At 56.7% G+C, this 14,721-nt stretch overlaps 2 protein-coding genes and 1 long non-coding RNA gene across 3 annotated transcripts in view; 1 reads left to right on the forward strand and 2 right to left on the reverse strand.

Annotated features, from left to right (window-relative positions):
- The window catches only part of LOC309365405, a 54,043-nt gene extending 53,670 nt beyond the window's left edge, over positions 1–373 (forward strand). The window contains exon 4 of the long non-coding RNA XR_014166113.1: positions 203–373. This is a non-coding gene — a long non-coding RNA (uncharacterized lncRNA). The remainder of the gene's footprint in view (positions 1–202) is intronic.
- Positions 374–2,240: 1,867 nt separating this feature from the next.
- LOC309365157 (heme-binding protein 2-like) lies at positions 2,241–6,274 on the reverse strand. Its single transcript, XM_081903358.1, has 7 exons — positions 6,120–6,274; positions 5,902–5,992; positions 5,175–5,247; positions 4,957–5,080; positions 4,136–4,266; positions 3,868–4,031; positions 2,241–2,648 (listed from the first exon to the last, which is right to left on the reverse strand). The coding sequence occupies exons 2-7, from the start codon at positions 5,976–5,978 to the stop codon at positions 2,564–2,566; spliced, it is 654 nt and encodes a 217-aa protein (XP_081759484.1). The 5' UTR covers positions 5,979–5,992; positions 6,120–6,274; the 3' UTR covers positions 2,241–2,563.
- A 1,333-nt stretch (positions 6,275–7,607) lies between these two features.
- Positions 7,608–14,287, reverse strand: ZBTB22 (zinc finger and BTB domain containing 22). Its single transcript, XM_081902703.1, has 2 exons — positions 13,757–14,287; positions 7,608–10,010 (listed from the first exon to the last, which is right to left on the reverse strand). Exon 2 carries the CDS (start codon positions 10,004–10,006, stop codon positions 8,501–8,503), a length of 1,506 nt encoding a protein of 501 aa, XP_081758829.1. The 5' UTR covers positions 10,007–10,010; positions 13,757–14,287; the 3' UTR covers positions 7,608–8,500.
- Between the last annotated feature and the right edge of the window lie 434 nt (positions 14,288–14,721).

Below are 14,721 nucleotides of genomic sequence, written 5' to 3' on the forward strand. Positions count from 1 at the left end.
AGGACCCCAGTTCAGCCAGTTCCCCAGAGGCCCACAGGGATCCGGAGTGAGAGTAGTTCTCCTGTTGAACTGCTGCCTGAGGGGGAGGAACAGACGTCTGAGCCCGTTTGGGGGGCAAGTGAGGGCCGCCCAGAAAGGGCTCCTGGGACCCCGAGGGGCCAGCAGGGGAGTCTCCAGCCTGGTCTTTCCCCTATTCCTGCAGGTGGAGCCCTTCTCCTAGCGCTGACTCTTGGGGTGACCAAGGAAGCTGCTCTGGGGGTCAAACTCCCCTGAGGGAACCCTCCACCTCAGAGGGAATAAAGCCCTTATTACTATTCTTCTTCTTCTCCTTGGGCCTCCGAGACAGAGAGGGGCTTTCCCTCCTGGCCCCCTTTGCCGGGAGGAGAGACCCCGAGAGCGTGGGACCCCCGAGGCCCACAGGGGAGCCATGGCATCTCTGGGAGCAGCTGGGGCCTCTGGAAAAAAACAAAATGGCGTTCCCGCCTTTTTCAGAAAAGGGCGAGAAATGCCATCTCCTGGCCCTGCCGCCTCCATGCGCTCCTCCTGGGCCTGCCTGGCCATGGGGAGGGGGGAGGTTATCCAGCTGCCCCAAATAATGAGGGGAGAGGAAGAGGAAGGATGAAGGAGAAGCTGGGAGGGGGAGCAGCCATGAGGGAAACTCAGGGGGAAAACTCCCTCAGGAAACCGGGCGAAGGAGAGGAGGAGGCCCCGGGGAATCTGAAAGCGGATTGGCCAGCTGCCCAGTGCAGAGGCCTCTGATTGGCCCAGCCCTGCTCTGGGGTGGGAAATGGGTCTCCTGCCTCCATGTGGTTCTGGGAGCCCAGGATAAAATGGTTTTCTGGCAGGAAACGCAGGGAAAGGAGGGCCGGGGTCCCTCTGGCTTTGAAGCAGCTGCGTCTGTAACAGGGACAAGCCAAGCTCAGCGCCACCTCCAACCCCCTCCCCACTTTAAAACCACAATTTTGAAAATAAATACCTATCAAATATGAAGAAATCAGCACTTCCACCTGCTCAGCATCTGCTTTTTCCCTTGGTTTTCAGGGAGGGCTTTTCTTAGCCCCTCACCCCCCAATTCAAAATAAGGGGCAGGTCAGCTGGAGACCCTTCGCCCCCAACCCTCTTATCGTTATTTAATGGCATCCCAGTTATATGTATTCCCCTTTCCCCAAAAGTTGCTCCAGGAAGTTCTCCTCAGCCTTTGAGCCACGTTGAGCCTGGAGTGTCCTGGGGAACCTTCTGCCACTGGAGAATCAGACTCAGGCGCCTTCTCCTGGCAGCCCATTCAGAAGACACCCCCACAAGGGATGTCTTCTCCCCTTGAGATAGTTTTCAACTTTTTGTGGTGTTACTATATTGGTTTTTCTTTTGCTGTAAACCACTGCGGTATATTTTTCAGATGCCACTTCTATCACTGTTAACAATCCATCTTTTGAGGCATTTTAGACTGAGAGACAGGGACTGACTGGCCCCACGTCCCCCCTGAGCTTCTCTCTCTCATTCCCAGGTCCCGCTCTGCAGAACAGAACCCATAATCCCAGGATATCCTAAATGAATTGATAAATGCACAGGACAGCCCACTGCAGATTGAACTGTTCCAAGGATATACAGGTGAAACTCGAAAAATTAGAATATCGTGGGAAAGTTCATTTATTTCAGTAATTCAACTTTAAAGGTGAAACTAGTATATGAGATCGAGTCATGACATGCAAAGCGAGATCTGCTTCTACTTCTCAGAGGTCCAATCTTGCTTGATTTGCAATCCTTGTTTTGCTGATTTCCTTGAATAGAATATCTCAGAAAATTAGAATATTCTGAGATTGTTAATTGGGGGTTTTCATCAGCTGTACGCCATGGTCATCGCAATGATAACAAACCAAGGCTTGACATATCTCGCTCTGCATGTCACGAGTCAATCTCATATATTAGTTTCACCTTTCAAGTTGGATTACGGAAATCAAGGAACTTTTCCACGATATTCTAATTTTTCGAGTTTCACCCGTATGTTTCCAACATCCAAAATGGAAAGCAAGGGCAGGGCAGGGTTGGGATCGGGACAGAGCCGGCCCATCCGACCTGCGAGATCCCGGCTCAGGGCAACGTTGGCAAGAGGGGAGCATCCTGCCCTGGCGCAGGGGGTCAGACTTGGGGGTCCCACCCCACTCTAGAAAGGGATCTTTCCAAGGGGAAACTGTCTTTCAGCTCATCCTCACCGGTTCGCGTGAACAAAAACCTCTGCCAAGTTTCCTTTGCTAATGCAATTTATTTCCTTCACGGGTGATTCCTGCGTGATATGTCTTATTTTTGCAGAGAGGTGCAGAAGGACCCCCCCTCTCTCAGCCTCCACCAGCATCTTCGGGGGGGGAGTGAACGTCTCCTCAACGGTCGGGACGGGGGTGGGGGTGGCAGCCAGTTCACGTGGAGCATGAAGAGATACCTCGGGCTCTGCTGGCAAGGAGAGGGTGGACTACATGGCCTCTGGGTGGCCCCTTCCAGCTCCCCCATTCTTTGGGGAGCAGGAAGAAGATGAGGTTGAGCGGGCGTCCACGATGGGGGTCGCAAATAATTATTCCTGGAGCGTGGGGCTGCAGCTGAGCTCTCCCTCCGCCACTCGCCAGACTTCGTTGCGCCTGTTGAAAATCTCCATGGGGCTGTGGGGGAGGGAGGCAGAAAGAGGGGTAGGTGAGCTCCAGGAAGACGGGGGTCCGGACCCCTTCCCTTGTGCAACGAGGAGACCCAGCCCCCCCATCCCAGTAGGAAGTCAGGGGGTCCTCCTCACAAGGACCCTGCCAGGGCGGCAGTGCTGGGTGTCAGCAGTACCAACCACCGAGCCCAATGGCCCCCGGAGGGTTTGAACCCTGGTCTCCTGGGAGACCGCTCTAACCACTAGGCAGCCCCCCTGTGGTGAAAGTCCTGTGTGAGTGCCTGGAGGCGGTTGGAGGATGGATGGCGGCTAACAGATTGAGGTTGAATCCTGACAAGACAGAAGTACTGTTTTGGGGGGGACAGGGGGCGGGTGGGTGTGGGGGACTCCCTGGTCCTGAATGGTGTAACTGTGCCCCTGAAGGACCAGGTGCGCAGCCTGGGAGTCATTTTGGACTCACAGCTGTCCATGGAGGCGCAGGTCCATTCTGTGTCCAGGGCAGCTCCATCTGGTACGCAGGCTGAGACCCTACCTGCCCGCAGACTGTCTCTCCAGAGTGGTGCATGCTCTGGTTATCTCCTGCTTGGACTACTGCAATGCACTCTACGTGGGGCTGCCTTTGAAGGTGACCCGGAAACTGCGATTAATCCAGAATGCGGCTGCCAGACTGGTGACTGGGAGCGGCTGCCAGGACCACATAACACCGCTCTTGAAAGACCTACATTGGCTCCCAGTACGTTTCCGAGCACAATTCAGAATGTTGGTGCTGACCTTGAAAGGCCTCAAAGGCCCAGGAGACCTGAAGGAGCCTCTCCACCCCCATCGTTCAGCCCGGACACTGAGGTCCAGCTCCGAGGGCCTTCTGGCGGTTCCCTCCCTGTGAGAAGTGAGGTTAGAGGCAGAGGGCCTTCTCGGTAGTGGCGCCCGCCCTGTGGAACGCCCTCCCAGCAGATGTGAAGCAAATAGGCAAGTATCTTATCTTTAAAAGACACCTGAAGGCAGCCCTGTTGAGGGAAGTTTTTAATATTTAATTCTGTATTATGTTTAACACTGGATTGGGAGCCGCCCAGAGTGGCTGGGGAAGCTCAGCCAGATGGGCGGGGTATAAATAATAACTTGTTGTTGTTGTTGTTATTGGACATGATGCTGGACTGAGACCCCTCTCTCCCCGCTATCTTGAGGCTGCGAGTTCCGCAGGTCAGCCCCCGCAGCCCCTCCCTTCTCACCTGTTGTAGCCAGCGGTGTAGTGCTGGCCGGCCTGCAGGAGGTGCCCGTGGGCGCTCAGTTGCCCGTCCAGGTAGCGCAGCTGCGCCAAGCGGTTGGTGTCCGTAATCCAGCCGCCGAAGACGCGCGCAAAGACGCGCAGCTCCGGGAAGCGCTCAATGAAGACCTGGCGCCGAGGAGGGAGGAGGAAAAGCGCAGCTCAGTCTGGAGAGCAGCCGCCACGGTGGGCGGGCGGGGGGGGGACGGGGCGACCCCTGGGCCCCCTCTTACCGTCTCCTCGGTGGGGGCGGGCGGGTCCCCCCGAAAGGCCTCCGGCAGCATGAAGTAGATCTCGAACTCGCGGCTCTCCGGGTCGTCCCGGACTCGGGTCAGCACCGGGCCGGTCATGGGGATGTGGGCCCCTTTGGGGAGGGGGGGAGGGGGGAGAGTCACAGAGGGAACAAGCACGCGCCCCCTCCCTCCACCACAACCCCGGGTCCCCCACCAGGGCGGGGCGGAGGCGGCCTCCCCTTTCCTGCCTGTGCTGCTTGGGGGGGGGGCTTCCACATCTGCCCCCTTGAACCCCCCCCCCAATTGCGCAGGCGTTTCATTCATTGCACGGGACACTCCCTCCTCTGTCATCGGGGGAAAGAGGCTGCAAAAGCAGGGAAGTCTACTTGGCCTGGGGGGGGGGCCAAGCAGCGGGGGGGGGCTCTCCTGGCTCGGAAGCCCCCCATCCCCCCCACTCCAACGGCTCCTGCTTTATGAGCTGGATTGGGGGGGGTCTTGAAGGAGCCATTTCTTCGCCTCTTGTCCATCCCAGCCTCTCCTTGGCATCCAGGAGCCCGGATGGATGGAGGCCCTATATTGGGGGAGGGGGAGAGCCGAGGTACCCCCCCCCCCGCGCGGCCACCCCTTTGGCTCCTCCGCGACCCCCCAGCCCCATTGACAGAGCTCAGCCTCCGGCGCAGGGACGAGGCTTAACTTCCAGGCGCCCCAAGTCTTCCCCCGTTTTTGCCAATGGAGCCTCCCGTCTCCGTGGCAGTCTATCTGGGAGCCCAGCAGGCAGTCCCGCAGCCCGGCCTTCTGCACACGCCCCGAGGCTCCCTTACCCGCCGCGTTCTTCCCTTGGATGTAGCGGAAGAGCCGCCAGAAGCCGTGGATCAGGGCCGGGAGGTAAGGCGAGCCGTCGCTGACGCGGGTGCCCACCCAGACGGAGGGCGGGTAGAGCCGAGCCTGGCGAGGGGGCGGGGGGGGAGATGGGGGTCAAGATGCAGCCGGGGGTCCGTCCCCCCGACTGAGCAAGGGGGTGGGGCGGGGGGGCGCTCACCTCGTAGCCGGAGCCGTTGCAGACGAGCGTGTAGGAGAAGCACTCGCGGCCCTTCTTGCAGGGAGACACTTCCCTGGAAAAGCGGGGGGGGGGGGTGACAAGACATGGCTGGATGGCCATCTGCCGGGGATGCTGGAGCCGAGATCCCTGCCCTGAACGGGGGTGGGCTGGATGACCCCTGGGACCCCCTCCCCACTCTGCCATGCTCTGACCCGAGGAGTCGGGACTGGAATCCAGGTCCTCGGCATAAGTTCCCCAGGTGGGTGACAGCGCCCCCTGGCGGGGTCGGGAGACGACCTGGCCCGAGGGGGGCAAACGACTCTTGAGATCAGGAGCCAGCAAACTTTTCCAGCAGGGGGCCGGTCCACTGTCCCTCACACCTTGTGGGGGGCCGGACAATATTTTGAAGGGAAAAAATGAACGAATTCCTATGCCTCACAAATAACCCAGAGATGCATTTTAATAAAAGGACGTTCTACTCATGTCAAAACAAGCCGATTCCTGGACCATCTCTGGGCCGGATTGAGAAGGCGATTGGGCCGGATCCGGCCCCTGGGCCTTAGTTTGCCCACCCATGCTTTAGAAAGCTGGTCTCGCGAAGTGGGGAGGGGGGCTATGATTAGCTGCGCTTCCTGCCTTGCAGGGGGCTGGACTAGATGACCCAGGGGAGTCCCTTTCAAGGATTCTGGGGGGGCAATACGCCAATCCCCCCCCACATCTAGCTTACCTCTCTTCACAGGCGCCAAACCCCACCAGGAGCAGCAGCAGCAGCAGCAGCAGAGGGGCAGCTTTGGTGTGCAGCATTGCTGGGATGGGGGCTAGAGAGGGAGAGACCCCCCAATGGGTTAGGAGACCCAGCGATGGAGGCGCAGACCCAGAACCCCTTCCTCCCTAAGCAGAGCACCCCCCGCCCGGCCTTCCCTGCCCCCCTGAACCCCGACCCACCTTCCCTCGATCTGTGGGGTTTCCAGGCGACGAAGATTCAGGCAGGCTCCTCTCTCTCCTGTCGAAGATGCTCCCATCACATCCACCCCAAATTTAAGGCATTTTGTGGTCCCGCCCCGGGGAGGGGGCCGGTTATGAAACTCCCCTCCTCCCCCCCCCCCCCAGGATCCCCTGGCGCAATCCCAGGAATGCAGCCTTGTGTAACGGGAGAGTTTTGTAAGCTGGGAAAACAGCAACATGCTGGGGCCTGGCCTGCGCTGGGTTGGCAGAGGTTGGGGTGCTTTGGCCCAGCAGAGCCCCTATCCAGGATCACCTCAATTCTGGTGATCTCCTCTAGGTTGGATTACTGCAATGTGTTACATATGGGGCTGCTTCTGGAGACAGTTCGGAAACTTCAGCAGGCGCAGAATTGGGCAGGTTACATCTCAGACTGATTCTGGTCCAACTGCACTGGCCGCCCATTAGTTTCCGGGCCCAATTCAAAATTCGAAAGCCTTAAAGGGCTCAGGACTGCAACACCTCAGGGACTGCCTCCCCCAATATAATTTCAAAATCTGGACACAGTTTTGGAGCTATTTTTGCCAAAGGAGTTGATCTCACTCTTTTTTTGCAGAATCTCCCCCCTTCCAAAATGAAGTTTTGGAGCTCTTTTTAAGGAAATCCACCCAAATTGATGTGGGTTGCCATAAATCTGGATTTTCCTGGACATTTAAGCCATTTCCACCCAGACACTTTCCCCGATGATCGAATACCAGCTCTGTCCAGGAAATTCCAGACATACGGCAAACCAACCCCCATAAGAAGTGACCTGGAGGCTGTGACCATCCTCTCTCTCGTCCGTGAGAGGTCCAGAGGGCGGCAACTGGAGAGCAGGGCCCTCTGTGCATTGGCCCCCCCCACTTCTGAGATGCTCCCCCCAGGGAGGTCCGCCTGGCGCCTTCCTTGTGCCCCTATTCCTCTTCAACCAGGCCTCTGAAGGATTAACAGTTTATATCCTGTCCAATGTCTTTGTTGGAGGGGCAGCTATTGTTTTGTTTCATTCTTGTTTTTATTATGTGTTTTGTGTTTTCATCTTGTATCTTTATGCTCTGAACTGCCCTGAGAGATACGGATGAAGGCTGGTATACAAAGCAAAACAAGTCCAGAATCTCTATGCAGTTGTGTTATTCTTGAGCTGAGAGTCCTGCCTACATAGAATGGAAGAATTGGGGGGGGGCTCTCCGGGGGTCGTCTAGTCCAACCTGTTGTGATGCAGGAATCTTTTGCGAAACGTTTGGCTCCAACCCACAACCCTGAGATTAAGAATCTCTACCTCTACCAAGTGAACAGCGGGTTGGGCTAGAGGACCTTTGGGGGTCCCCCTTCCAGCTGGACAATTCTAGGGTTCTCTGAACATCAGCCTCTTGGTGGAGGTTCCCAAATGGTAGTAGGTTTTGGGGGGCTGGGAAGTTGGTGTAGAAATATACAAACCGTGGTCGGGGCCACAAAAGAGATCAATAAATATTTATAGAGAAGGTTCCGTTTCTTTGTTTTTTCTTAAAAAAAAGAGAGAGAGACTCAAACAAAGTTAAGTTACAAAAATCTCAAAGGTGAATGGAGGCAGACAGAACAAGATGCGGAACTGGGGGGGGGGAGCAGATAAAACAGCATTAACTCTGGGAAGGGCAATGCAGGGGAAAGTGTTCTGCACCCCACGTTCTCCCTAGAGGGGGGCAGAAAGAGGCCTCCCCCACCCCGCAATTATGACAAAGGTCCTGGTCTTCCCCCTTTCCCTGGGGGGACAATTTGAATTTCACAGACACACACACACAAAGACATGTTGGTTGGTGGCGCTCAGCTCAGAGTTGTCACCTTTCCTGACCGCTGGCTGCTCCTCTGCTTGGTTTCTGGCGGTGGGGGGGGTGTCCTTGCTCAGCTGGGGATGTGAGCCCCCTCCCCCAAAGCGCCTGCTCTCCTGAGCCACGGACACCCCCTGCTCTTGACACCCACAGGAGAGACACAAGGGGGCGGGGAGAGGAAGGGTGCTGACTGCTACATGACCCCCCCAACTGAGACATGGAAGGTGAGGGGGGTATTTAGTGTTCAGTCCCACACGGGGTCCCTTCCAACACTACCACTCTATGGTTCCCTCCTTACAAGGGGACATCGACTGACAACGGAGAAGGGTGGGGGCTGTTTACAAGGAGCAGCAGGGGGTCCTGAACCTTCCTGGGGGAGACGGCGGCTGCAGAGAACCTGCTCCGGACGAGGTGGGGGATCAGTCCAGTGGTGCTGTCCTGCCCACCCCCTAAAACTCAGTCTGAGGTGGGGGACTCGTGCCCAAGCTTGTCTGGGTGGGGGTCCCCAGCGCAGGCCGGCTTGGGCTGCCCCCCTGCTCCCCCTCACATCTTACTGCTCCCCGCAAAGCCCAGTTCGCTGCGGGGGGACCTCCCGTTGCCCCACTCGGCCTCGGCCCCCATCCGGGAGGGCGACGCCGTCTCCTTCTTGGCGGCTGCCGGGCCGCCCCCCACGGGGCCGCTGGCCCCCCCTCCGAGGCGGTGCCTCCTCTCGCAGTGGCCCTTGTGGCGCATGAAGCTGTCTCGCCACATGAACTTCTTGGCACAGACGTCGCACTCGTAGGGCTTGAGGCCCGTGTGGGTCTTCATGTGCTCGGTCAGGTGGTGCTTCATCTTGAACTTCTTGTTGCAGACGGGGCAGTCGAAGGGGCGCAGGTTGAGGTGCATGTTGACGTGCCGGTCGCGCATGCTCTTGTGCGAGAAGGCCTTGCCACAGTGACACATGAAGATCTTGTTGCCGTCGCCCGAGCCGGCCGCCAGCTGCACCGCCCCGTGCTCCACCGGGGCCTGCGGCGGGAAGACCACAATCTGGTTGCCCTGCATGTCCATGGGCAGGAGGGCGCCGCGTGGCGCAAAGGGGGTGGCCTCCTCCAGGCCCTCGTAGGCCGAGGGGAAGTCCTCCGAGGACTCGCAGAAGTTCACCTGCTCCTCCAGCTTGCCCCCCGAGCCGCCCCCGCCGGGCTCCGTCAGGGTGCGGACGTCGCTGATGCTGAGCGCCGCCTCGGGCGCCGGCCCGGCCACCTCCACGGGGTCCTCGTCCTCCTCGCAGGTCAGCACCAGGTCCTCCTGGGAGCGCTCCTTCTTGACGAAGACCCACTGCTTCTGGGGCATGATGCTGGGCCGCACGTAGGCCGGGCGCCGGCCCTCGCTGCTGTCGCTGACGTCGTCGTCCGTCTCCAGGACGAACTTGCTGCCGCCAGCGAAGGGGTCCGGGCAGCGCGGGGGCCCCTTTTCGGCCTGGAAGATGACCTCCTCGTCGTGGTCGTCGCGCTCTCCCGCCAGCGCCCCCCGCAGCGGGTGGAACTTGCCGTGTTCGGGGCCCTCGCCCGAGTCGCGGGGGCTGAAGTAGTTGCTGCTGCTGGGCGACTGGTTGTCGCTGGTGCGGCTGGAGTGGGCGCGGAAGGAGGAGGACGAGGAGGAGGAGGAAGGCCCCAGGAAGGCCCCCCGGCGCTCCTTCAGCAGCTCGGTGCACTTGTCCACGATATGCCACATCTGCAGGACGCTGCCCACCGTCAGGTAGTTGACGATCTCGTCCGAGGCCATGCTCAGCTTGCCCGTGTAGGCTGAGCCCAGCACCGTCTCGAAGGCCACGGGGTCCATGACGCTGGGCAGCACGATGGACGTCATGTTCTTCAGGAGCACCTGGTCGTGGAAGTAGGGCGAGGAGGCGGCCAGCACGGCCCGGTGGGCCCGGAAGACGCGGCCCTGGACATGGATGGCGATGTCGCACAGCTTGCCCTCCACCCGCTGCTGGTTGAGGTTCTCCAGCAGGGCACTGGTGACCTCGGGGAAGTCCACGTGGACCACGGGGAGGCCGGAAGAGGCCTCCATGGCGCTGGGGAGCGGAAAAAAGGAGACGGGAAGGGAACTTGGGTTAGAAGGCTCCGAAAAGGAAGGCAGCTCAACTGATGGCTCAGAGGAGGAACCAAGAGAGCCCCCTAATGTTTAAGGCCTCAAAAGCAGGTTGGGGGGATACAGATTAATGGAAAAGGAGAGGGCTGTGAATGGCTGCTCTTCTCCGCCTCCACAGTTGGTGGCAGTGTTAGAAATTTGGCAGCTATGTCTTGCGACTGGCACGGGTTCCACTGCCCCCCGTGGAGATCTCTGGGTGCCACGTTGGCAAGGGACTTCTCCCTCTGGCGGGCCCCCCAGCTTTCTGAAGCAGCCAGCAGAAGAGCTTATTTCGTTGCATTTATGAAAGCATCTTATCCAGTTAATCGCTACAACGACCCTGTGAGGCAGGCAAAGAGGCTGCGACCGACTCCAAGGTCCTCCGGGGAGTCTGAGTGGGGATCCGAACCCTGATCTCCTGAGCCCGACACTCTCAGCACCACACCCCCCTGCTTTCCTAAAACTCTTCTGCTATGGGGCAGCTCTATGAATTAAGTAGGTAAAATAAATACGAGGAAAGCCAAATGTCACCTAGAGAAGGATCTAAAATATTTTCCTGTGAGACTGATTTCAACCGGCAGGGAGTTCCAAAGGGTAGCTGATGCCACTCTAAAAGATTGAGTATTATGTGGGGTGAGGCGATCACAGAATCGTAGCGCTGGAAGGGACCCCCAAGCATCATCCATTCCAACCCCCTGCAAATCAGGATCTCGTAGGTAACCTGGCCCCAAACTGCACAGATCTCCGAGGAGCAAAGGCGTCCTAGGCAGGCCTCACTCCCGTCAGCAATTGCACTGCAGCATCCTCCCCAAATGCAGCTTCCGGATCCGGTGCGAGGGAAGCCCCACAGAAAGAGCCTGGCATGAATGGAGCACATTTACTCAGAAGTAAGCGCGCCCCCCGGTCCATGGCGCTTGTTTCCACTTGCACGTGCAATTGTGATATAACATTATTTCATTGCACAAATTGTGATATAACATTATTTTATGTAAGTGCAGCGGAACCAGAGCTGCTTGACTTTTATAACTCCCTGGGCCGGCAGGAGGCTGCTCAGACTCTTGGCACGAGAGCCGGTGATTCATTTCGCTGGCAAGAGAGACGCTCTCGGCTCTGAGGCCACCCGGAGCTCTTCGTTTTTCCCAGCCGCTACACCTATTCTATTCAGATAAAACCACCAAAGGGGGTGGGAACTTTGAGCCCGCTTCTCAAAATATCCGTGACAGGCCTGTGGAACTTCCTGCCTATTGACATTGCTACGGTCTTTCTGTGGCCTCCTTAAAAAACAGTTATTTAAGCAAGCCCGGTGTTATATACTGAGTTGAATAGGATCCAAAATGCAGCAGTCTGATTGGTCCTAGAACCATGCAGCAGTCTGATTGGTCCACAGGAGCCACCCAATCTAGCTCCAGGGGGAAGTGAATCCGCAACCTGATTGGCCTACAGGAGAATCCCGGAAAGCCAATCCGTGGGGCCCATTGTGTGTAAATAATGTATATAAGGCAGACATTCTGGGGGAACTTCCATTCCTTCTTACCACTATGAGCTGAATAAAGAGCATGAAATCCACACCCGACTCCGAGTATATTTCACCCATCCACACAACTTTCATTTCTTCTTAGCTGCTGTCCATTTCAAATACTTGTCTTTAACCCAGCAATTCCAGTATCTAGTCTTATGTCAGGGCCACAGATGCTTCAGCTGCGATTCCTGCATTGCAGGGCGCTGGACCACACGACCCTTTGGGGTCTCTTCCAACCTTACAATACAGTTCTAGATTTTTCTAAGCCGCTTATAACGGGGTGCTGCTGCTGCTGCTTTTTAAACAAGCCATTGGGATGTACGTTTCATTAATTAACAAAAAAAGGGGTCTGAGTCCCAGGTAACACGACTGTCAACCCACTCCCGTGGGGTCAGGTCAGTGTTTTGACCCTTTTACAGAGTTTTCTGTGTACTGCGGTATATTATGAATTGTGACTTGCTGTTCTTTTTATTGATTATATTTTGGTGATCATTTTATTGTGCATTATTACATTCTAATGGGTTACTGATTCTTAGTTTATTTGCTATAGGTAAAGTTATGTTTGGAGAAGGACCTTTTTTTGCACTGGATCCAAGGCTTGCGACCTTTGCTGTATGTTTTGCCGTTTCTGCCACTGGCAAACCGCCTCCTGCATCAGAAGATGGAACGGCAGCGTACAAATTAAAAAGGAAATGGAACGAAAACGGTTCTGCAGAGACGGGGCGTTGCGAACAGAGAATCAGGGGATGACAGGCTTCGAGGGGGTGCTGTGCCGATGCTTCTGGGGGGCAGTCGGGGGGCAGTCGAGATGCCGCCCAAATCTCAGTGTTGGAGGACAGGAGAGGGAGGGGGCTGACCACCTTTGGGGGCAAAAGCCTTTGGGTTTGGACTCCGTTCCTTGTCCCAGGCCTCTCACCCACCAGAAATGACCGGTAGCAGATCTGCTGAGTCCTGAATGCCAGATCAGTCCACAATGAAACCTTGTTCATTCACGATCCGATTGTGGGTGAGCAGGCTGCTCTGGCTTGGGGGAGTCACCTGCGTGGGCCTGGCCTTACCCAGCTGTGCCCACCTGTGTTTCTGGCGCCAGGGGGCTGAAATGAGGGTGTTGCCCACCCCCTCCTTGACCAGCGATGGGCTTGGAGGGCCGGGCCTGATGCTGCACCAGAGACAGGGGGGGGGGGTCTGCTGCTCCACCGCCCCCCTGGCAGCACCCCTGATCTGGCTGGCCGAGGCAGTCCCTGAGGGATTGTTGGGGGACCCCAGAACGATAATCCTGGGTGACTTCAGTAACCAAGCGGAGGGCACCTCGAGGCTTCATGGGTCTCTCTCAGGTGGTCCAACACACCAGGAAAGGCACTCTCTGGATGGGATATTTGCCCCAAATGCCACAAGGGATGGATGAAGATGAGGGGAGGGCAATGCACCCCCTTGTCATGGGTGCTGGCATCCGATACCACTGGCCATGGTCTCCTCTGGGCAACTGGGGGGACGGCTCTGTCATGCACCGAGCCCAGAGAGCAGCACGGCGGCTGCGCTCTGGGAACTAGATCATCTCCAGTTTATTTAACATCTACATGAAGCCGCTGGCAGCAGGCAGGAGGCCCCGATCTGGTGGAACCAGAGCCCTGCGGGACTTGACCTCTTTCCTCAGGGCTGCAAGACGGAGCTGTTCCACCTGGCCTTTGGCCAGGGCACAGTCTGACCCCCTCTCTCCTTCGGTAATCCTCACAGAACTCTAGCCCAATGGTTGCCATGAATTTGATTTTGAATTGATTTTAGAATTAATTTTAACTAATTGATTGTGATTTTAGGTAAACTGTGTTACTTTTATTGTTGTTAGCTGCTCTGAGCCCGGCTTTGGCTGGGGAGGGTGGGATTTAAATTTAAAAAATAATAATAATAATAATAACAATAACAACAACAACAACAACAACAACAACAACAACAACAATAATAATAACAACAACAACAATAATAATAATTATTATTATTATTATCATCATCCTAGAAGGGACCCCAGGGGTCTTCTAGTTCAACCCCCTGCAATGCAGGAATCACAACTAAAGCATCCATGACATATGGACATTGAACCTCTGTTTAAAAACCTCCAAGGAAGGGGAGCCCGCCATCTCTGGTGGGAGTCTGTTCCCCTGCCAAACAGCTCTTACTGAAAGTTTTTCCGCTGTGTTCAGTCACAATCTTCTTTCTCGTAACTTGAAGCCACGGGTTCGAGTCCTACCCTCCAGAGCAGGAGAAAACAAAGGAGCTCCATCTTCCGTGTGTCAGCCCTTGAGATCGTATCTCTCTGTCTCCTCTTCTCCAGGCTAAACATTCCCAGCTCCTTCAACCGTTCCTCCTAAGGCTTGGTCTCCAGAGCCTTGGTCGCCCTCCTCTGCTCAAGCTCCAGCTTCTCCACATCCTTCTTAAACTGTGGTGCCCAGAATCAGACCCAGATTCAGGTGGGCTCTGACCAAGGCGGAAGAGGGAGGGACTCGGACTTCCCTTGATCTCGACACTGGACTTCTGCTGATGCAGCCTAGACGTTTCAGGAGCTGCCGCCTGTACGCTGATGACCCTCAGCTCTGTTTCTCCATCACATCTGAGTGGGGAGAGGCCACTGCTTGGACGTAGTGGCGAAATGGGTGAGGAAAACGAGCTGAGCTTGAATCCTGGCAAGGACTGGATCCTGTGGGCAAGGAGCTCCCTGGCTGGGCAGAGGGAGCAGCTTCACAGCTTGGGTGCCTCTGGATCCAGCCCTGTCCCTGGAGGCTCAGGGAGCCCCTGTGACCAGATGGGCCTCTGCAAGCGGTTTGGTGGTGGTGGCAACCATTCCTGGAGCAGGAAGGCCTGGCCACAGCTGCGCATGCACTGGCTACTTCAGGGCTGGATTACTGCAATGCGCTCTCCCTGGGGCTTCCCTTGCAGTTAGTGGAGGATGCTGCAGCACGATTGCTGACAGGAGGGTGGCCTGGCCAGGGCAGCACACTTGGGCTCAGAGGTTTGCCCTGCTCACCAACGTGCTGCTGGGCAGAGTTCAAGATGCTACTCTTAGCCAAGAAAGCCCTGAGCAGCTTGGGACCAGTTTACCCGAGAGCCTGCCTGACCCACATGCCCCCTCCAAGTGACCGGTTTG

The sequence above is a fragment of the Podarcis melisellensis genome, assembly GCF_964234715.1.
Source record: "Podarcis melisellensis genome assembly, chromosome: 2".
In the NCBI taxonomy this organism is placed as follows: Eukaryota; Metazoa; Chordata; class Lepidosauria; order Squamata; family Lacertidae; genus Podarcis; species Podarcis melisellensis.

What these genes read in the sequence shown, in the direction of transcription:
- LOC309365157 (XM_081903358.1), bottom strand. Translation starts at nt 5,978, where the DNA reads ATGCTGCACACCAAAGCTGCCCCTCTGCTGCTGCTGCTGCTGCTGCTC. An exon ending in GCAACGGCTCCGGCTACGAG is followed by an intron (nt 5,081 to 5,174) that starts GTGAGCGCCCCC and finishes CCCCCTCGCCAG; the next exon opens with GCTCGGCTCTACCCGCCCTC. An exon ending in CCGCCCCCACCGAGGAGACG is followed by an intron (nt 4,032 to 4,135) that starts GTAAGAGGGGGC and finishes CCTCGGCGCCAG; the next exon opens with GTCTTCATTGAGCGCTTCCC.
- ZBTB22 (XM_081902703.1), bottom strand. Translation starts at nt 10,006, where the DNA reads ATGGAGGCCTCTTCCGGCCTCCCCGTGGTCCACGTGGACTTCCCCGAG.